This window comes from Mobula birostris, chromosome 3 (assembly GCF_030028105.1).
Source record: "Mobula birostris isolate sMobBir1 chromosome 3, sMobBir1.hap1, whole genome shotgun sequence".
Lineage (NCBI taxonomy): Eukaryota > Metazoa > Chordata > Chondrichthyes > Myliobatiformes > Myliobatidae > Mobula > Mobula birostris.
In genome coordinates, this window is record NC_092372.1 from 145,152,309 (window position 1) to 145,175,829 (window position 23,521).

Genomic DNA, 23,521 nt, shown 5'->3' on the forward strand with positions numbered 1-23,521 from the left:
CAAGAAATTCTATGAGATTCGTCAGACATGATTTTCCTTTCACAAATCCATGCTGACTTTGTCCGATCATTTCACCGCTTTCCAAATGTGCTGTTATCACATCCTTGATAACTGACTCCAGCAGTTTCCCCACCACCGACGTTAGGCTAACCGGTCTATAATTCCCCGGTTTCTCTCTCCCTCCTTTTTTAAAAAGTGGAGTTACATTAGCCACCCTCCAATCCTCAGGAACTAGTCCAGAATCTAACGAGTTTTGAAAAATTATCACTAATGCATCCACTATTTCTTGGGCTACTTCCTTAAGCACCCTGGGATGCAGACCATCTGGCCCTGGGGATTTATCTGCCTTCAATCCCTTCAATTTACCTAACACCACTTCTCTACTAACATGTATTTCGCTCAGTTCCTCCATCTCACTGGACCCTCTGTCCCCTACTATTTCTGGAAGATTATTTATGTCCTCCTTAGTAAAGACAGAACCAAAGTAATTATTCAATTGGTCTGCCATGTCCTTACTCCCCAAAATCAATTCACCTGTTTCTGTCTGCAGGGGACCTACATTTGTCTTTACCAGTCTTTTCCTTTTTACATATCTATAAAAGCTTTTACAGTCCGTTTTTATGTTGCCTGCCAGTTTTCTCTCATAATCTTTTTTCCCCTTCCTAATTAAGCCCTTTGTCCTCCTCTGCTGAACTCTGAATTTCTCCCAGTCCTCAGGTGAGCAACTTTCTCTGGCTAATTTGTATGCTTCTTCTTTGGAATTGATACTATCCCTAATTTCTCTTGTCAGCCACGGGTGCACTACCTTCCTTGATTTATTCTTTTGCCAAACTAGGATGAACATTTGTTGCAGTTCATCCATGCAACCTTTAAATGCTTGCCATTGCATATCCACCGTCAATCCTTTAAGTGTCATTTGCCAGTCTATCTTAGCTAATTCACGTCTCATACCTTCAAAGTTACCCCTCTTTAAGTTCAGAACCTTTGTTTCTGAATTAACTATGTCACTCTCCATCTTGATGAAGAATTCCACCATATTATGGTCACTCTTACCCAAGGGGCCCCTCACGACAAGATCGCTAATTAACCCTTCCTCATTGCTCAAAACCCAGTCCAGAATAGCCTGCTCTCTAGCTGGTTCCTCGACATGTTGGTTCAAAAAACCATCCCGCATACATTCCAAGAAATCCTCTTCCTCAGGACCTTTACCAATTTGGTTCACCCAATCTACATGTACATTGAAGTCACCCATTATAACTGCTGTTCTTTTATTGCACACATTTCTAATTTCCTGTTTAATACCATCTCCGACCTCACTACTACTGTTAGGTGGCCTGTACACAACTCCCACCAGCGTCTTCTGCCCCTTAGTGTTAGGCAGCTCTACCCATATCGATTCCACATCTTCCCGGCTTATGTCCTTCCTTTCTATTGCGTTAATCTCTTCTTTAACCAGCAACGCCACCCCACCTCCCCTTCCTTCATGTCTATCCCTCCTGAATATCGAATATCCCTGAACGTTGAGCTCCCATCCCTGGTCACCCTGGAGCCATGTCTCTGTGATCCCAACTATATCATAATCATTAATAACAATCTGCACTTTCAATTCATCCACCTTATTACGAATGCTCCTTGCATTGACACACAAAGCCTTCAGGTGCTCTTTTACAACTCTCTTAGCCCTTATACAATTATGCTGAAAAGTGGCCCTCTTTAATGCTTGCCCTAGATTTGTCGGCCTGCCACTTTTACTTTTCTCCATAGTACTTTTTGTTTCTACCCTCACTTTACACCCCTCTGCCTCTCTGCACTGGTTCCCATCCCCCTGTAGTGAACTAACCTCCTCACGCCTAGCCTCTTTAATTTGATTCCCACCCCCCAACCATTCTAGTTTAAAGTCACCTCAGTAGCCCCCGCTAGTCTCCCTGCCAGGATATTGGTCCCCCTAGGATTCAAGTGCAACCCGTCCTTTTTGCACAGGTCACGCCTGCGCCAAAAGAGGTCCCAATGATCCAAAAACTTGAATCCCTGCCCCCTGCTCCAATCCCTCAGCCACGCATTTATCCTCCACCTCATCGCATTCCTACTCTCACTGTCGCGTGGCACAGGCAGTAATCCCGAGATTACTACCTTTGCGGTCCTTTTTCTCAACTCACTTCCTAGCTCCCTATATTCTCCTTTCAGGACCTCATCCCTTTTCCTACCTATGTCATTGGTACCTATATGTACCATGACCTCTGGCTCCTCCCCCTCCCACTTCAGGATATCTTGGACACGATCAGAAATATCCCGGACCCTGGCACCAGGGAGGCAAACTACCATCCGGGACTCTGGACTGCGTCCACAGAATCGCCTATCTGACCCCCTTACTATCGAGTCCCCTATCACAACTGCCCTCCTCTTCCTTGCCCTACCCTTCTGAGCTACAGGGCCGGACTAGTAAATTAATATTCAGGTGCATAATAGGATGTCAATCAAGCGTTGTCCTAGAGAGTGTCAAGTGTCTTAAATGTTACAAACCTGTTGACCAGATAAAGAGACATAATCCACCACACTGCGTGTTTGTGTCTTGTAGATGATGGAAAAGCTTTGTCAGGAAATGAGTTACACACCACAACATACCCAGCAATTGGTCTGTTTTTTTTTGCCACAGTGTTTCTGAATTTCTGATGAATGATGATTGTCTAGAATATTGATGGTGGAGAATTTGGTAACGTCAAGGGTGAATGGTTATTATTAGTGTTAAATAGTGATCATGCAGCCAACAAGACTATAGGGAAGTGATGCCTCTATTGAAATTAAAAGTTCAATCCAAAATCATGGGTCTTAAATCTAAACAACTTTAACTGCTGTTTGCTATGATAGATCTAAAAAACTTAATGAAAAGAAATTATAATTCACATAATTGTGATCAATTACTATCTTGGAAAGAATTAACACAGTTTACAACTGAAGACAAAAATCTTCATGACTGACAAGAAGTTTAAAAAATTAATATTCAAGCAAAAGAAAATGCTAATATTTAAACGATCAACATATGTGCAAACTGGGAACAATTCAGAATTCATGAAAGGAGGTTGAAGCCATTGATAAGGAAAGATAAAACAATACAGCTAAAGTGAGGGGGAAAACTGAAGAAGTTCCTACAGAGATGTAAGAAAAAGGATTATCAAAAGTAGACATGGATCCCTGTAGGTAGATACAGGAGAAATCACATTGATGAAACAGTTTTCATTATCTGTTCTGTCATTTTGAATATCTCTCAAATCTCAGCTGGCATAAAAGTATATTAAATAAACATCAGTTGTGGCTTAGTTAGTTGTCCTCCCCAGAAGTTCTGGGTACAGTGCCTAGTCTGGATTCTTGAACATTAGTAATCAGATTGACACTTAAGTGGAGTGCCAGAGATGTGACTCTAAAGACTTCTGTAAAAAAATATAGTATGTAGCATTCTTTTGAAGTGTTATCCCCATTTTTTGTGATCAATATACATCGACACACAGGATTACTACAAGAAATATCTGCTCATTATTACTTTGTTGTTGTTAGGACTCTGTATACAAATTAGTTGTTTTGTTTCCAATATATCCTTTGTTAGTTGTAAAATAGTTTGAGACATCCTGAATAGTATATAAAATGTACATCTTCCATTTTTCTTTTGCCTTTGCTCTAAGGAAAACAGTAATCTCTTCATATCTCCGAAGTCCCTGATCCCTGTCACAATTATAATAAATGTGCTATAAATATATTTTGTTCTTCTAAGGCTTTGGCATTCTTCCTAAAGCACGGTCCCTAGAATTAGCTCTACATACCTCATGAACCCCACCTTTGTTTGAAAATCATCGGCAGCTTCACAGCAAAATGACTGCACCTCTTTCAGTGCGGTCTGACTGCTGACTGTGAATTACTGTTTATGACTACTTACTGCCACTAACCTATTGGCTAAATGTGGCACCTGGCAGCCTTTAGTTTGGCACGGAAGGGAGTTCAAAACAGAGACTTCAAATCTATTGTATGCAAGTCCATGGCATTGTAAGTAGGACTGCTGTTTATTCCCCAACAATCTCTCCCCATTGTGGTGATTGTAAGAGTAGTGAATCGCCAGGGGTGGAGGTTGGAGAATGATTGGGGCAGATGATTATTGGGAACTGCATGCCAAATAATCACACAGACTTGAGAATAGTCTGGCCCAAATCTGACCCCCGACCCATCAATATGGTGACTCTTAACTGATTTCTCAGTTCTGGGAAAATTAAGTATAGACTCAAATTGCTATGGTTACCAGTTTTATTCTATGTTAAAATAAAATTTCAAAAACTGATAATTAATTACATGACTTAATTAATTTTACATTTTGTCGTTCTGTCTGTTAGGCTTATCTCATTAAAAGAAGATAATGAAAATAAGGAATCTATTACTTCAGGTAAGGTTTTGTATCTTGAAAAGGTTAATTTGTAAAACTTGTTACTTACATGGAAAAATGTATGTTTTATATTTCAATATTTTTCTGCAAATACAACTTGAAATGAAAGTTGCCAAAGGTAGTTAGTTATAATCACCCTTTATCTTCATTGAGGGCTGCATGATTTCCAATTTTCAGATTCTCTGAATGCCCTGTTCCTTTCAAAATACTTACCTTATTTCCTTCAAATCATCTTTTAAATTTTTTATCCCCCTCTATATTAGGTGGTAATAGTTTGGTGTTCTAATTATTTTCTGTGTTTGAAGAGAAAAGGAAGTTCCCGTAAGCTTTCACCGTTACTCTTTTCGTAATAATTTTCTGCTTTCAGACAATCAGCTGGTAGCAGCAATTATTATTTAACATCAATAATGTATATTAAAATCCCAAGAAGATAGTGGACTGATTGGTTGAATTGCCATCCTTACAGTATTAACATGCCATACCTTATTAGTTTGCTGAGCCACACAGGGGCTAGTCACTAACCACAGCCACCACTTATTTGTTTCCACACTGCACCATCACCTAAGGGCCCACCAATAAACAACTGCTTAGGATAACATCCTGCTTGAATTGACTGATCGTGCTACTTTCTCCTCTGCTGTGCTCTCTCCCTAGTTTCCATGTTGTTCCAATAAAATTTGTGATGAGCTGGAAGAACGCTGTCTTAAGTTTGACTTGCACACTTGATACTGAGTTAACAAAAACACAGATAATGATTCTGATTCTTCCATTTACATTTCCTCCTGACCTGCCCTTTATTTCTTGTTCCATTGCAATCACATTTTGCTTTGCAGCAACTAATCTGTCTGCCATCCACCCTAACACAGAAATCCCCATTTGTTCTTTTTAAGCTACCTCACATTATTGGAACTGGGGACTTCCATCAGCAATGGAAAGGAGTAAAAAATAAAGGTCCTTGAAATGAAGCATTATCTCCCTGAATTCCTGAGTATTTCCAACATTTTTGTTATATAACGACAAGATGTTGCAGCCAGCTACTGTAAAATTACAATACCTTGTCAACTTGGACAGTAACTTTTCTGTAACTTCAGTCAATTTCAACATCTATTCTTATTTTCAAAAAATTGACTACCTCCACCACCCAATGATTGGTGGCAATTAGACTGAAGATCTGTGAGTGTTCTATGGTTTCCCATTGACCATTTATATATTAAAAAATAACTACCAGTGGAGCCTCAGCAAAAATTACACCCACAACACTGTACTGGAGTTATACCTGTACACTGTCAAAGTTGTAACACAGGACTGGAATTTCATATTTTAAAAAGTACTATTTGAGATTTGGAATAAAAAGCTGAAACAGTATCTTGATTGTGATTTCTGTTTTCCCATTATCTCCCAAATCATTTTGTAAAACCTCAGCTTCAGTAATTTTAGAGTCAGCTTTGCTGACAAGTAACTATATTTACTAAAATCTGAATTTTTATTTGAATGCTTTCAGATGCATCTCTGTCTCCAGCAAAGTCTTCAACTTTGGAAGCCAAGTCTTCAAGCAATCAGCATAAATCAAGTAATAAATTCTTAAGTGCATTTTACTGCAACACATCAAGCATTTATTTTCTACCTGTTGAGATGTTTGAACAAGTACTAATGATTTTTAAAACTTGCCCTCAATAGAATGTATAGATGATTTGTTAGATATGAAGAAGGAAGAAAAGCCAACTTTGTCTCCAAGTGGTAAGTGCTAAACAAAATCTGTGACTAATCTGAACAAGTTGATTAGCTGAAAATGAGTTAATTATTGATCAAATTGAAGTAATGGAAAAATAATAGCTGCTGCAAGATTACTATCTTTTTACTAATCAATTTAGAATTTGATTTAGATGAGATCCTTAACACTGTATAGAGATGGACAGTTAGTTATTGGCATCTGATTGTCCTCTGTGAAGGTTTATTGCACGTATGTATACTGTCTTGCTTTCTGCATTCATTCTTATACTGCTTCACTTTTCTCATTTGATTACACTTTTTCTATTTTTTTGACTAATGTTGAAATACTTACATGTTCATGAACCCAAATTTCTATCATGTTTTCACACTAGAAAGCCAAAATCCCAGAGATATTCCATTGTATAGTTTACCAGCAATTACGAGGCAATTTGCCCTCCCATGTTAATACCATTGATGTATCTGGTTTTTAAACTCTCTACTCTTTATTAATGAAATACCAGAGACGAGGCAATGCAGCGTTATGAAGGATGATAGCTTTCTCTTGTTCATTACGGAAATGAGCTTCTGTATTTGTCATAAAGTAACCCAAGTCAAATTAATCCTAATTTACTGAAGTTTGTGACTTAAATTTTAAGGGCAGGATTATATTTGTACCTTGGGTTTACACACTTAAAAAACTATGACAGAGAAATATGCTTGTTCTCCTTGCCAATTTTACGATTAGACATCAAAGTACGATGTATTCATGGGGCTAGAAATTAGCTCGTTCAGCACAGATTTTATTTAAACAGTATGATCTCCTTTTGCACCCAGTTTGAATCACAATTCACAATATTTTGAAATGCCTGGTGCTACTTTCTATGTAAATGCTTGAGGTACACAAAAATAATTTGAATCCTTGCCAAGCCGAATCATGTCTTTGCACCTAACACATAATGTGGATCATCAAGTCAAGTTAAGTGGCTTTTTATTGTTATTCTGACAATAAGCTGCTGGTACAGTACACAGTAAAAACGAAACAACGTTCCTCCAGGACCCTGGTGCTATGTGAAACAACACAGAACTACACGAGACTGTGTGAGACAACACAAGGCTACACTAGACTATGTAAAACAACACGTCTGTAAATGTAAATGTCTGTAATGGTGGGAAGAGAGACCCCGATGATCTTCTCAACTGACCTCACTAGCCGCTGCAGGGTCTTGCGATCCGAGACGGTGCAATTCCCGAACCAGGCAGTGATGCAGCTGCTCAGGATGTATCATGCAGAGGAATTCAAGTCTGAACTGCAAGAAACTGAACCCCGTACCCATACCATTTTAAAGATTCCTCAGCTGTTTGTAGGTATATTTGGGCATTCACTTGGGGTAGAGCTCATTTTGCTTATCTGAGCTGAGTTTTTGAGCTGTCAGCTTTACAGGCATTCACTTCTACTACAGTGAAGGTTGTTATAATTTTAAATCAAAGTGCTGGTTTTGTACCAGTCCTGTTGAACATCATTCTCCATCAACTAGTAGGTCAAGGGCACCATTTGCTTGCCACTACACCATCTGTAAGATGGAGTTCAAATTTCACACAATTATAACTTTGAATTTATTTTACTGGTTTGCATTCTCTGAGCTATCCACATAACTACGTCACCATGATTCTCATCATAGTAGTAGGCAGCTGTCGATCCCAGGGGATCATGGGTTTGCACCTCTGGTGGACTGTGTCCTCTCCAGGGTGCAAGCCTGGGCGGGAAGATTTAAAGAACCGGCTGCTACCCATGCCGCGGGTTCCCCCTTTCCACATCACTGATGTAGTCTAAGGGAAGGGCAAGTGCCGATACAGCTTAGCACTAGTGTTGTCGCAGAGGTTGCTAGAGCAAAATTGAAAACAACATCAAACTGCCTTAAGGACCCCGGCTCCGGATTTCATCCCTGGGGATTACTCCTGAAGCCTTTCCCATGGGTGGGTATGGCTGTAAGGAAGCAGAGGTTTAAAATCAGAGTTTTCCTTCTCCTAAGCGGGCTGCTGTCCAAGGCTGACAAGCCCCACCTGCCCAAAGCAGCTGGTTTTAAGGCACCAGTGGTCGGCCTTTGCCCCTTCTCGTCAGTAGAAACAGTTCCACCGGGCCTAGTAGCTAAGCCACGCATGAAGGCCAAGAGTTGGACTTCGTTGTCGAAGGCTGTTAGAGACGCATGCCTTTTGGAGCACTTTATAGGTAGTGGGAACTTATCCCCACTACCGCCCCCGGCTATGTTCCCCCTTAGGAACCACCATGAATCTAGTGGGTGGTAAAGGTTATTTCTCAATATTCTTGATTGGAATTGGGGAAAATTATTAAATATTGATCCTCCATGAGCAGTTCTGCGAAGAAGCCTGAAACCCCATTGAGATAATTCCTTGCTATCGTCTCATTATTGTTGATAATTTCAATACTTGAACCTAATTGTGAGAAAAGAAAACTCCAATTCACCATTGTAAAGTTTTTTTTTACACTAAAATGGCAAAACAAATATACAATTATTGAGCAAAATCTGAACCACTGGAATAACTTCACGGGTTGAGTAACACTTGTGGAGCAAAAGATTGGCTGGCTTTCAGGTGGAAATCCTGTATCAGGACTGAGAGCGAAGGGAAGATGGAAGTGAGAATGTGGGATGAGGTGGAGGCTGGTAGGCAATAGGTAGAATCAGATTGTGGGGTAGAGGGGCAGGGGATATCACCAACCTCTTGTGTGGAAAAGCTTGGTCCTCTGATTTCCCCCTCAAACTCAAAGAGCCTGTGTTCCTCAGTTCTAGGCTCCCCTGCCTTGGGTAAAAATGTCCTCTCTAAGGCCCGCATAATTTTATAAACCTTGGGGAACAATATTCTCTCTAAGGCCCATATGATTTTATAAACCTTGGAGGGGGGGGGGAATTCTCTCCCTAAGGTCTGCATAATTTTATAAACCTCACCACTTAACCTTTCATGTTTCAGTAGGAATTAATCCAGCCCGTCCAGTTTTGTCTCATATAAGTACAACGCTCCATTCCTGGCAAGCATGGTTTAAGCAATGCGTACCAATGTTAGCTGGTGTTTTCTAATTGCCATTACAGACAATGGGAGCAGGTTGATCAAAGTTGGGATTCCAAATATTTGATGCATAGCAAGAATAGGCAAAAGGGAGAGGAAGTGGTGTAGTGTTCTTAAGGGAGAAGGTCAGTGCAGGGTTAAGAAATTATCTCAGTTTAGGTTAGATTGAGAATCAGTGTTAAATGGGAATCAGTTTAGGTTGAGCTAATAAATAGCAATGAGCAGAAAACACTTCTTGTTCCTGTATTTAGGCTTTGGGTGAACAATAACATGTTGCAGATAGACCACAATCAAAACAATTGCTTTCCTTTCTGCTGCAGAAACTGTTTGCTGCCCTCTTGAAGCATTGGAATTTCAAGGCCACATTTTATAAAAATCATCCATAGTTAAACTGATTATAAACACCATAATTGATTATGGTACATAAATGATTTGTGAGAAAGTGAGTACCTGCAGCAATAACAAAAAAGAAATGAAGTGAGAAAGTAACCTTTAATAAACGTAATTTATCATTCTCTGTTTGTAAATTTTCTCAGCTAATTAAACCTCATGTTCTGGGTATCAAGTTATTTCACAGTTCCCTCGAAAAGTGAAACCTTTGCCATTCCTGCAATTATTGTGGATACTTGTGTTTACAGGAACCCTTGGAAGGGTGATGGTGCCTTTTATTTAAATAAAGTCTCACCATCTGCTTACAATTTTTTACCACTTCCCAGCCCGTGTTCCCTACTCTTCTGGCACTTTGCCCTGAACCAGAAAGCATGGTTGTTCATCTGACACCATTTTTAAAAAAAAGCTGCTTTGCTATTTTCTACCAGAATAAACAACCACACATTTTTACACATAATACTACTTGCCATGTCCTTGCCCATTTACGTGGCCTATCTCTGCCTCTCTGAAGTCATTCTGCGCTCTTCACAAAGCATTAAAACATCAAACAAAAACCCAAATATACAAACCGTATTACTGCTGGACCCTTGTCCAACTCATTGTTGTCGATTGTGAACAGTTGAACCTCTTGTGTAATCTCTGCAGCACTCCATCAATTACAGCCTCCCAAACCCAAAAATTAGCTTTATTTAATACAAGAATCAGGAGCATGGGTGATGAACTGAGAGCGTGGGTCAGTACATGGAACTATGATATTGTGGCCATTACAGTTACTTGGCTGTCACAAGGGCAGGAATAGCTGTTGGATGTTCTGGAGTTTAGATGTTTCAAAAGGGGCAGGGAGGGAGGTAGAGTGGCATTGCTAATCAGAAATAGGATCACAGCTGCAGAAAGGGAGAACATTGTGGAGTGATTGCCTACTGAGTCAGTGTGGGTGGAAGTCAGAAACAGGAAGGGAGCAATCACTCTTTTGAGAGTATTCTATAGACCACCCAATAGCAGCTGGGGAACCGATTGGGAGGCAGATTTTTGAAAGTTGCAAAAATAACAGGGTTGTCATGGGAGTTTTAAACTTCTTCAATATAGATTGACACCTCTTTAGTGCAAAAGGTTTGGGTGGACAAAATTTATTAGGTTTGTCCAGGAACGATTCCTGACTCAATTTGTAGACATGCTGACTAGAGGGGAGGCCATACTGAATCTAGTGCTAGGCAGTGAACCAGGTCAGGTGTCAGATCTCAAATTGGGAGGGCATTCAGACAGTGACCACAACTCCCTGACCTTTACTATAGAGCTAGGAACAGACGGTATGGGGAAGTATTTGGGTGAATTATAATGCTATTAGGCAGGAACAAGGGAGCATAAATTGGGAACAGATGTACTCAAGGAAATACACAATATAAATGTGGAGATTGGTTAGAGAGCACTTGCTGGGAATTCTGCTTAGGTTTGTTCCATTGAGGCAGGGAAGGATGGTAGAGTGAAGTTACCATGCTTGACAAGAGATATGGAAACGTAGTCTAGAGGAAAAAAGCCTTCTTGGGGTTTAGGAAACAAGGATTGGGCAGAGTAGCCAGGAAGGAGCTAAACAGAAGGCTTAGTAAAGTTAGAAGGGGACATGGGAAGGCCTTGGTGAGTAAAATTAAGGAAAACCGCAAGGCGTTCTACATGTATGTGAAGAGCAGGAGGATGACTGGAGTGAGGGTAGGACTGATCAGGGATAGTAGAGGAAATGTGTGCCTGGAGTCGGTGGAGATAGGGGAGGTCCTTAATGTATATTTTGCTTTGATATTCACCAGTGAGAGGGATCTTGATGATTGTGAGCACAGTTAAAACAGACTGATATGCTTGAACATGTAGATATTAAGAAAAGATATGCTGGGACTTTTCAAAAATATGGCATGGATAAGACCTGGGGGCCAAATGGGATATACCCCAGGTTATTATGGGGAAAAAAAGGAAGAGATTGGTGCGCCCTTGGCAATGACCTCTGCGTCCTCCTGACCACAGGAGTAATAACAGGTGATTAAAGGGTTGCAAATGTTATTCCTTTGTTCAAGAAAGATATTATTGGCCATTGAGTCTTACTTCAGTAGTGGACAAATTATTGAAAAGGATTTTTAAGAGACAGGATTTATGAGTATTTGGAGAAGCATAGTCTGATTAGGGATAGACAGCATGGCTTTGTCAATAGCAGGTCAATCCTCAAAACACTAATCTAATATTTTGAGCATGTGACAAAGCACATCGATGAAGGTAGAGCAGTGGATGTGGTGCATTACTATTTTAGTAAGGTGTTTGATAAGGTTCCCTATAGTAGGCTCATTCAGAAAGTGAGGAGGTATGGGATCCAGCGAAACTTGGCTGTGTAGATACAGAATTGGCTAACCCATAGAAGGCAGAGTTTAGTTGTAGACAGAGAGCTGGTGACCAGTGGTGTTCCGCAAGGATCTTTTCAGGGACCTCTGCTGTTTGTGATTTTTATAAATGACTTGGCTGAGAAAGTGGAAGTGTGGGTTAGTAAGCTTATAGATGGCATGAAAGCTGGTGGAGTTGTGGATGGTGTGGGGCATTGCGGTTGATTGCAGTGGGACACTGACAGAATGCAAAGCTGGGCTAAGAAGTGACAGGTGCACTGAACTTGGAAAAGTGCAAAGTGATTCATTTTGGAAGATTGAATTTGAAGGAAGAATACAGCATTAATAGCATAGTTCCTGGCAGTGTAGCGGAACATAGGAATCTTGGGGTCCACAACCTTAGATCCTTCAATGGTACCATGCAAAATGGTAAGGTTGTTAAGAAGATATATGTATGGTGTTTTGGGCTTCATTAGTTGGGGGGGGAATTGAGTTGAAGAACTGCAAGGTAATGTTAATGCTCTATAAAACCCTGGTTAGACCACTCTTGGAATATTGTGTCCAGTTCTGGTCACCTCATTACAGGAAAGACGTGAAAGCTTTAGAGAGGATGCAGAGGGGATTTACCAGGATGCTGCCTAGATTAGAGGGCATATCTTATGAAGATAGGTTGAGTGAGCTCGGGCTTTTCTCTTTGAAGCGAAAAGATAAGAGGCATAGATAGACTGGATAACCAGAGGCTTTTTTTTCCCCAGGGCAGAAATAGCTAATATCAAAGGGGCATAATTTTCAGGTGATTGGAAGAAAGTATAGGGGGTGATGTCAGAGTTAAGTTCTTTGCACAGAGAGTGTTGGGTGCGTAGAACATCCTGCTGGAGATAGTAGTAGAGGCAGATACATTAGAGGTGTTCAATAAACTCTTTGGCATGTAGATGAAAGAAAAATGCAGGTTTATGTTGAAGGAAAAGGCTAGATTGATCTTAGAGTAGGTTAAAGGATTGGCACAATATCAGGAGCTGAAGGGCCTTTGCTGTAGTGTTTCATATTTTACTTTATTTCTACAGTTTTTTATCTATTATTAATGCATACTGGTATATTACCCCCAATACATTGTGCTGTAATTTTGCTTAATAATATCTTGTGCAGTTCTTAGGAAAGACTTCCTGAAAGTCCAAATGCAGTTCCTGATGTCGTGCTCACTCGTTTATGGTTGCCTAGTTTTCCTCTTCCTGTTTTTTAAATAGCAGGTTCACATTTACTACTTTCCAATCTATGGGAAATGTTTCAGAATCCATGGAATTTTGGAAGAATATGACTAGTTCCATCGCATCTCCATGACTGTCACCTTCGATACCCTGAGAAGCATGTCATTAAATTCTACAATCATAATCTGCTTTCTGTCCCACTAGTTTCCCATTTACTCAACCCCTATACCTTTTAGTAAAGCTGACTTCTTTGAGTTCCTCATTAGAACTTGTTCCTTGGTCACTTTGCAACCAAATTTGTGGAATAACTACTAGATCATACTTGTTTCTATTAGTTCCTTCAATTCATCTACCTTTTTTATGAACGCTTCATGAATTTAAGTAAAGATTCTTCCATTTTATCTATTCTTTCCCCACTCTAACTCAGATTTAAGATGTATTTTTACATTTGTATGTCCTGCCTTTCAGACCAACTCTGGTTACATTTCTAACTGTGATACCGTGCACTGTGTTCCGCCATTCCTCTTAAACTTTCTGAATTTCCACTTTCCAGCACTTCACGACTAACTATTTAGTTTACAGTTTTATTGATGCATAGTTAGTTAATTCACAAGAACATGGCTTTAGCCAGTTTAAGAGAAGCCTGTCACATTGGAATTGAAAGCTGTTTTTTTCCTTGTGTATCTTTGAACTACACATTCAATTCACTGAATTTATTAACTTTATGTAAATCTTCACATGGCTCAGGTAATAATCTGGAGATTTTCACCTTTTGTGTTCTGCTTTTTAATTGGACCCTAGTTTCTCACATTCATTTGCATTATGCTTGACCTTGATTCCAGCATGGACAGCAACGATTGCATTTTTTTCCTCCCAGTCAATTTCTTTTTATAGCCTGAGGAGATTTTCTTAACCCTGGCATCAGACAAGCAACACAGCCTTTGGGACCCCTGCTTGTGCTACAGAAAACATTCATGATCCTTCGAAGTTCCTTTTCATTTCACAATTTGAACACAGTATTACAGAGATATTCTCTGATACTCCAAACACTCATATCAAACTTTGTATCCATCCGCTCCATTCTTCCAGTTGTTGGAAAGTGGTATCAGTTTCCAAACTTCAGTGTTTCCAGCTAGATTTCTATACTTGTCACAGCATCAAAATAACCTTTTATCAAACTCACAAATGACATCCTATGTAGTTGTGATCAAGCTAAACTGCCCCTTAATGTTCTCCTCAATCTGTTTCCAGACATGGTTGATCATTTATCAATCGCGTTTCTGTACTTGTCCAGCTAAGTGGGTCCATACTCATCTGCTTCCACTTTAATGTATCCAGTAGCAGCCAGAGATTTGTCTAAACAGCTTCCCTTCACATTACATCAGGAGTTCTGGGGGGAGTATTCTTGACTCCCTCTTATTTTTCATTTACATGTTGCCTCTTAGAAACATTGTTCAGATGCATAGCATAAGTTTATGTGTGTGCACTGCACTGACAGTTTTACCATTACTTTTCTGGACTGCTGTTCTGTCTTGTCTGATTGTTGGACAAACAAAAATGCCCTTCAACTAAATACAGGAAGTTCAAAGCCAATGTTTACATTCCTTGCCAGAAGCTTAGGTACTGGCTCCATCATTTTTCTTGATAGTAATTTGAGGTGGAACACATTTAGTCCATATTTCTCTTTAAAGTTAAGTTAATCTGGAATTCTATTACTAATATGTGAACGTGCACTGTCTCTATCACCCATTATTTAACGTTGTTGGCCTGGATTTAACACATCCATTTATTCTCAGACACCTCTTGTCTGAGTTTCTCCTGATCTGTCTTACTTCCTAGGGCTTTGAAACCTCAGAATATAGAATGGGTTAAGCAGGCTAAAACCTTATATATTGGAGCATAGGAGAATGAGGAGTAATCTTATAGAGGTGTATAAAATGAATTCAGTCTTATACCCAGGGTTGGGGAACAAAGAACTAGAGTGAGTGGGGTAGATTTATTAAGTATCTGAGGGACAATTTTTTCATACAGAGGTTTGGTCTGCATATGGTAACAAGGTGGTTGATGGATGTACTTTAAAAACCTTTGAAAGGCACTTGTAGAGAATCAGAATCAGGTTTATTATCACTGGCATGTGACATGAAATTTGTTAACTTAGCAGCAGCAGTTCAGTGCAATATGTAATCTAGCAGAGAGAAAATAAAATAATAAATAAAATAAAACACCATAATAATAAATAAACAAGTAAATCAATTACTTATATTGAATGGATTAAAAAAAATGTGCAAAAACAGAAATACAGTATATTTGTTTTTTAAAAAAGTGAGGTAGTGTCCAAAGCTTCAATGTCCATTTAGGAATCGGATGGCAGAGGGGAAGAAGCTGTTCCTGAATCACTGAGTGTGTGCCTTCAGGCTTCCATACCTCCTTCCAGACAGTGAGAAAAGGGCATGCCCCGGGTGCTGTAGGTCATTAATAATCGACGCTGCCTTTCTGAGACACCACTCCCTAAAGATGTCCTGGGTACTTTGTAGGCTAGTACCCAAGATGGAGCTGAGTAGATTTCCAACCCTCTGCAGCTTCTTTCAGTCCTGTGCAGTAGCCCCTCCATACCATTCCAGACAGTGATGCAGCCTGTCAGAATGCTCTCCATGGTACAACTATAGAAGTTTTTGAGTGTATTTGTTGACATGCCGAATCACTTCAATCTCCTAATAAAGTATAGCCGCTGTCTTGCCTTCTTTATAACTACATCAATACGTTGGGACCAGGTTAGATCCTCAGAGATCTTGACACCCAGGAACTTGAAACTGCTCACTCTCTCCACTTCTGATCCCTCTATGAGGATTGGGATGTGTTCCTTCATTTTACCCTTCCTGAAGGCCACAATCAGCTCATTCGTCTTACTGACGTTGAGTGTCAGGTTGTTGCTGCAGCACCATTCCACTAGTTGGCATATCTCACTCCTGTAAGTTCTGTGGTCACCACCTGAGATACTACCAACAATGGCTGTATCATCAGCAAATTTATAGATGGTATTTGAACTATGTCTAGCCACACAGTCATGGGTATAGAGAGAGTAGAGCAGTGGGCTAAGCACACACCCGAGGTGTGCTGGTGTTGATCGTCAGCGAGGAGGATATGTTATCACCAATCTGCACAGATAGGGGTCTTCCAGTTAGGAAGTCGAGGATCCAATTGCAGAAGGAGGTACAGTGGCCCAGGTTCTGCAACTTCTTAATCAGGATTGTGAGAATGATGGTATTAAATGCTGAGCTATAGTCGATGAACTGCATCCTGACATAGGTGTTTGTGTTACCCAGGTGGTCTAAAGCCATGTGGAGAGCCACTGAAATTGCGTCTGCCTTTGACCTATTGTGGTCCTTGCTGAGGCAGGAGTTCAGTCTATCCATAATCAACCTCTCAAAGCATTTCATCACTGTCGATGTGAGTGCTACTGGGCGATAGAGGCACAGGGACAGGAAAGCTTTGGAGGAATTGCAGGCAAAAGGGTCTGACCTGCCAGAGCATCTTGGCTGGCGTAGACTGGTTGGATCGAAGGGTCACTTTCCATGCTGTCTGACACTAAAGTTCCAGCTGTCATTTGTACCTGACTTTTCTCTGGCTTTCTGCCATATCAGCCCATCTGTTAACAGAAGAGTATGGCAAATATAATACACAACAGCTGGGGGTTCAGCTGATCAGCTGTGGTGGAAGATGACTATATTGTGAGATTTACTGTGAGATTTTCAGACCCTTCAAGTAATAACCAGCCATGGGATTTTTGAAGCCATATAGAAGCGTCAGAAATTTGAGAAATTCAAAATTAATTTCTGTCAATTTGTTTAGGGTGGAATGTGGCTTAGTACTTTGAACATTTGGAGCTTGCGACAATCAACCATAGTGTGGTTTTGAAGTGCTTCAAGAGAGCGAGGCAGTTGTACAACTGAATTGAATTGACTTTATTACTTACATTCTCCACATACATGAGGAGTAACAAATCTTTACATTACGTCTCCATCTAAATGTCCAATATGCAATTTATATGCAATTAGATACATTAATTCATGTATTGTGTATGGGCCTGATGTCACAACATACAATTGACAGTTGAATAATTCACACTAAATAATCTTCTGAAGTGACTGGTGAAGTTGTCAATAAAATGAATATAACATGGTGTATGGAACCTCAGATGCTGCTTGATAAAGCTGACATTTCTTTGATGTCATTCTACACCTCTTCAGAAGAGTTTGCATATAGAGGAACATTCTCATTGGTAAACCTAAAAGTGGCACAAATAAGGAAAAAGATATGACAGATTAATTGGCAGAGGATAAATTAAATACACAAATACACAATTTAATATAGAATCAATGAGAAAAATACTGGTCTTTATCTTATGCATTTAAATAAATGCTTCATGTGCTATAATTTCTTCCATAACAATGGATAGCTATAATGTATTAACGTGACCAGAGAATGGCATTGTTCAGCATTATGACTAGAAGAAGTTATTATAACAACTGCCACATAAGTGAAGATCCTACGTATTTCTTTAGACACAAAGATTGGACAGTGTATTGTTGCAACCAGTTTAATTACACGAGCAGATGAACTTCATCTTTTCTGATAATGCCATTGTTCTAATATTTATGACTTAAATTTTTCACTGGTTTCTAATAATTGTTTCCAAAACGTAATTCCAATGGTAGGCTTTGTGCAATATATCTAGAAGCCTTTGTGCCTGCATCTATGAATATTTTGAACGGTATGTTTCCAAGGTTCTGATGGTTACTTTGTATATATCAGGTATGACATATCTAATTCGCGTTCACACCTCTTGTCGTGTGTATTCTCAAAACTACCCATTAGTTATTACACAGAACCAATTTAATTCAGATTGGAAAAAATATAATAAAAATGGAAACACAAGGAAATCTGCAGATGCTGGAAATTCAAGCAACACACAAAAAAAATGTTGGTGAATGCAGCAGGATGCTGCCTGGCCTGCTGCGTTCACCAGCATTTTTTATGTGTGTTAATAAAAATGGAAATTGGGTAGAGTTTGTCTATTAGGATGATATGTTTTAGACCACTTGTTCAAGCTCGGACCTTATGGTTTTCTAGGCCCAATTAATTGAGTTTCATTTGAATTTCCTGAAAACTTGGAAGTAGTAATAGCAAGAGGGATTAAATGGATGTAAATGCACTCATACCTAACCATGGAAAGAAAATATTAACAATTGGCAGTAATTTTATTTCTCCTTAGGACTCAGCATTTGTGGCCTTCTGATCATACCTTACAATGACTTTGACTCTGATCATACTTTACAATAGCTTTGAAAGCCATCCAGAAGGGCCATTAGCTGAGTCAGACAAAGATTTCTTCTCCCAAATGTGGCCATTTCATTAAGATGAATGGTGTGTAACACCTGGTCCATCACAATTATCACTTCTGCATTCCTCAGTTGAATCCAGTGATCTGTGCTAAGCAACCACGTTTATGTATCTTCTGATGGGCTGTGAAAACTCTGAAGGAAAAGCCCAGATTCCCACTGGTTATTTTTCAGAAGTGAAGGGTTTAGCTGTAATATCCCCAGTCCAGTTCATACTTGCAGCAATTGCCACAGATAAGTATTCTGGTTTCATTTCTTTCATTCTGCTCCCCAGCATCAACCAGAGTTAACAGTAAAACACTGTGGGCCTAAATCTTGATCACATTCCCCTTCGAGTCTAAACTTGGGCTACAATGTTCTAACTGAATCCAGTATTCCATAGTGCATTACTGGTCAGGGGCTACATTACAGCAATGTGACCCTAGTTGTTTACCATGCTCCTGTTATTGTGAGTGCATAACTTATAATGATTTTTAAAATAACTCTTTTTCCAAGAACTGAGGTGAATTATTATACATTGGCTATTGTTTATCCTTATAGACTGTTTTAAAGATGTTGCCATTTTCAAAATCAAAACTCTTGACATTACTGTCTTTTTAAATGGAAGTGGAAGAGACAGCTTGCTGCTTTTATGTGTAGTCAGGAAAGGTAATGAATTACTGGTTGTTACCGGTAATAACTAGAAAACTTTTGATTAATTTGTTTGGAGTTATGTAATTCAGTATCTAAAGTTTATCAATGTAAATGAACTTAGGGTCACTAAACACTTACATGTCAACACATCAGCAATTGTGATTTGCTTAAAAACCCTTGGACTGCTTATAATTTTGTGCTGTAATTAACGATCTGTTTAGAGACATTATGCCAAAGCACTGTCGATTAGAACCAACACCAATTCATTTACGTAAAAACTTCTTAAATCTTGTAAGATATAATTGCAACATTATTTGTGTACATTTTGCTGTTGCAAAGCAGATTCAGCTGCAACGTTTCATCTGTTCCTCGCCAAATGAAGCACTACAAATCTGCAAGCAGTGTGACCGAATAATTAACAAATATGCAATAATAGTGCCAAGCCATGAATATCTCCATTAAAACTTGCCATTCAGTGATACAGTATTATCATTCCCAAGTCCCTCACCACCAATATGCTAGAGTTGCCATTGACCAGAAAATTATCAGTATTTGTCATTGGAAACACTGACTACATAAACCTGTAATAACTGAACCATAATAAGGTATAAGAGATAGGGACGGAATCAAGCCAGTTGATCCATCGAGTCTGTGCCACCATTCCATCGTGGCTGATTTATTATCCCTCCCAACTCCCTTATCCTGCCTTCTTCCTGTAAGCTTTGACACCCTTACCAATCAAGAACCTGTCGACCTCCACTTTAACTATACCCAATGACTTGACCTTCACAGCCATCTTTAGCAATGAATTCCACAGATTCAATATACTCTGGCTAAAGAAATTCCTCCTCATCTCTGTTTTAAAGGGACCTAGACTTCCCCATGAAAGAAAACATTCTCTCCATGTCCAATCTATTGAGGCCTTTCAATATTTGATAGGTTTTAATGAAATAGTCCTTCATTCTTCTAAACTCCAGCGACCACAGGCCCAGAACCATCGAACAATCAGACATACCCGGGATAATTCTCATAAACCTCCTCTGGACCCTCGCCAATGCCAGCACATCCTTTCTCAAATAAGAAGCCCAAAACTGCTCACAGTACTCCAAGTGTGGTCTGACCAATACCTTATTACATCCTTGCTTTTATATTCCAGTCATCTCAAAATGAATGTTAACATTGCATTTGCCTGCCTTATCAACAACTCAACTTGCAAGTTAACCTTTAGAGAATCCTACGTGAGGACTCCCGAGTCCCTTTGCACCTCTGATTTTTGTATTTTCTCCCTGTTTAAAAAATGGTATACATCTTTATTCCTTTTACCAAAGTGCATAACCATACAGTTCCTTACACTGTATACCATCTGCCACTTCTTTGCCCATTCTAATCTTCTAAGTCCTTCTGCAGACTTGCTGCTTCCTCAACACTACCTGCCCCTCCACCTATCTTTGTATCATCTGTAAAGTTGGTCACAAAGCCATTGATCGCATCATCCAAATCATTGACGTACAACGTAAAAAGAAGTGGTCCAAATACCGACCCCTGCAGAACACCACTAGTCAGCGACAGCCAACCAGAAAAGGCTCTCTTTATTCCTACTCTTTGCTTCCTGCCAGTCAGCCAATCTTGTATCCATGCTAGTATCTTTCCTATAATATCATGGACTGTTATCTTGTTAAGCATCCTTATGTGTGGTACCTTCTCAAAGACATTCTGAAAATCCAAGTAAGCAACATCCACTGACTCTTTGTTGTCTGTCTTGCCTGTTATTTCCTTTAAGAATTCCAGCAGATTTGCCAGGCAAGATTTCCCCTTAATGAAACCATGCTGACTTTGGCCTATTTTATCATGTGTCTCCAAGAACCCTGAAACCTCATCCTTAATAATGGACTCCAACATCTCTCCAACCACTGAGGTCAGCCTAACTGGCCTATTATGTTCTGTCTTTTGTCTCCTTCCCCTCTTTGAAGAGTGGAGTAATGCTTGCAATTTTCTAGTCCTCTGGAACCATTCCAGAACCAGTTGATTCTTGAAAGATCACTATTAATGCCGCCACAGTCTCTACAGCTACCTCTTTTAGAACACTAGTATGGGAGCCATATATCTATTTTCTACCTGTATTGTATTTTGTGTTGTGTGTTTATTATGCTTATTGTGATAGTTAATCACACGGGTTGGGGCATGGTAAAAGTGAAGTGTTTAGTTACATCTTCATGCTTTGTCTTTGGAGTAAGTCTAGTTTGTGTAGAGCTGAGGGGTGATTACCTTTTCTGTTGCTTGCTTAATTACACTTAAATTTGCTTAACTATGTTTGAATATTCCTGAATAAGCTTAAGAACTTTTGGCTTAAAACCCTTTACTATGCTAAGCCTGTTTATTTTGTTATGTTGCTTGTTTAGTCTCAAGAGTTTTTATCTCTTCAAGGTTCTTTGTTAGCTAGCTTAATACAATTTTGAATGTATTCTTTGATTTGGAACTTAGTTCTGGATAAATAGCGCGTTGTACAGGATCACCCCCACCCCCACATGCTTAGTCTCTAAGCAGTTTTGGTTTGTTCAAGTAACTGCTACCGCTACAACTGGGGAGGAGTCCTTCTGGCTCATGTGACTTTTCTACCTTCAAACCTTTCACCTTTCTGAAAAACTTTTGGTATCTTCTTTTATATTATTGGTTTGCTTATACTCATATTTCATCTTTTCCCTCCTTACGGCTTTTTAATTGGCTCCTGTTGGTTTTTAAAAGCTTCCCAATCCTCTACCTCCCACTAATTTTTGCTCTAATTATATGCCCTCTCTTTTGCTTTTATGCTGTTTTTGCCTTCCCTTGTCAGCCATGGTTGCCTCATTCTCCCCTTAGAATACTGCCTCTTTGCAATGAATATATCCTGTGCCTTCCAAATTGCTCCCAGAAACTCCAGTCATTGCTGTTGTGCCGTCGTCCCTGCTGGTGTCCTCTTTCAATCAACTTTGACCCACTCCTCTCCCATGCCTGTCTAGTTCACTTTGCTCCTCTGTAATACTGATACATCTGATTTTAGTTTCTCCTTCTCAAACTGCAGGGTGAATTCCATCATATTATGATCTCTAGCTCTCTAATGAAATCTGGTTCTTTACACAACACTCAGTCTAGAATTGCATTTTCCCCTAGTGTGTTCAACATAAGCTGCTCTAAAAAAACCATCTCATAGGCATACTAAAAGTTCCTTCTCTTAGGACCTAGCACCAACCTGATTTTCCCATTCTACTTGTGTATTGAAATCCCCCATGACTATTGTAACATTGCCCTTTTTACATTCCTTTTCGATCTGCTGTTGTAATTTGTTCTGTACATTCTGGCTACTGTCAGAGGTCTGTGTAAAACTCCTATCAGGGTTTTTACCCTTGCAGATTTTTAACCCTGTTCAAAACAATTCTACCTCTTCCCATCCTGTGTCACCTCTTTCTAAGGAGCTGATTTCACTTTTTACTGGTAGAACCAGCCCACTTCCTCTGCCTACCTGCCTGCCTGTTCTTTTGATGCATTGTGAATTCTTAGTTATTAAACTCCCAACTATGATCTTTTAGCCACGACTGAGTGCTGCGCACAACGTCATACCTGCCAATCTCCATAATTGTGCAACAAGATCACCTACCTTATTCCATGTACTGCATGCATTTAAATATAAGACTTACAGCCCTGTATATATAACCTCCACACTTTTCAATCTTGCCCCCATATTAACATAAGTTAAATTCTTATCCCTTTCTAAACTTGTTGTTTTTTTATTTATTCTGGAGATGTTTGTAATCTGTCCTGCACTCTTTCCCTTTTACTTTATCCTCACTTTTCCAAACTATTGAACCTACTACCTAGTGTAAAGACGCACATCCCACTGACGGCAGTTTTGCTCTGTCAACTGCCTCTCCTTACTCAGTCTCACTACACACCACTTCTACTTGTTTCTCCGTTTTTATTCTATGCAGTTTTTCATTGATTCTGTTGTGTTTATTTGTATTTACTGTGAATGCCAGCAAGAAAATAGATCGCAGGGTAGTAAAAGATGACATGTATGTAGTTTGATGATAAATTTACTTTGAACTTTGTCCTCCATGAGTTCAGGTGCAAACTTTCCTTTTTGTACAGGTCATGCCATCCCCAGAAGAGATCCCAGTGATCAAGAAATCTGAAAGTCTGCCCACCATACCAATTTCTCAGTCATGCAGTTAACTGCCGAAGCATTCTATTCATACCCTCACTGGCATGTGACACGGGCAGAAATTCAGAGATTACCACCCTTGAGCTCCTGCTTTTCAACTTTCTACCTAACTCCCTATATTCTTCTTT

General features: G+C 39.6%; 1 protein-coding gene across 4 annotated transcripts in view; it reads left to right on the forward strand.

Moving 5' to 3' along the window:
• ica1 (islet cell autoantigen 1) overlaps positions 1 to 23,521 on the forward strand; it is a 115,971-nt gene that overhangs the window by 79,230 nt on the left and 13,220 nt on the right. For all 4 annotated transcript variants that reach the window (XM_072251985.1, XM_072251984.1, XM_072251987.1 and 1 more), the window contains exons 10-12: positions 4,374 to 4,423; positions 5,925 to 5,993; positions 6,101 to 6,160. In XM_072251985.1, coding sequence (XP_072108086.1) covers positions 4,374 to 4,423; positions 5,925 to 5,993; positions 6,101 to 6,160 — 179 coding nt within the window. The remainder of the gene's footprint in view (positions 1 to 4,373; positions 4,424 to 5,924; positions 5,994 to 6,100; positions 6,161 to 23,521) is intronic.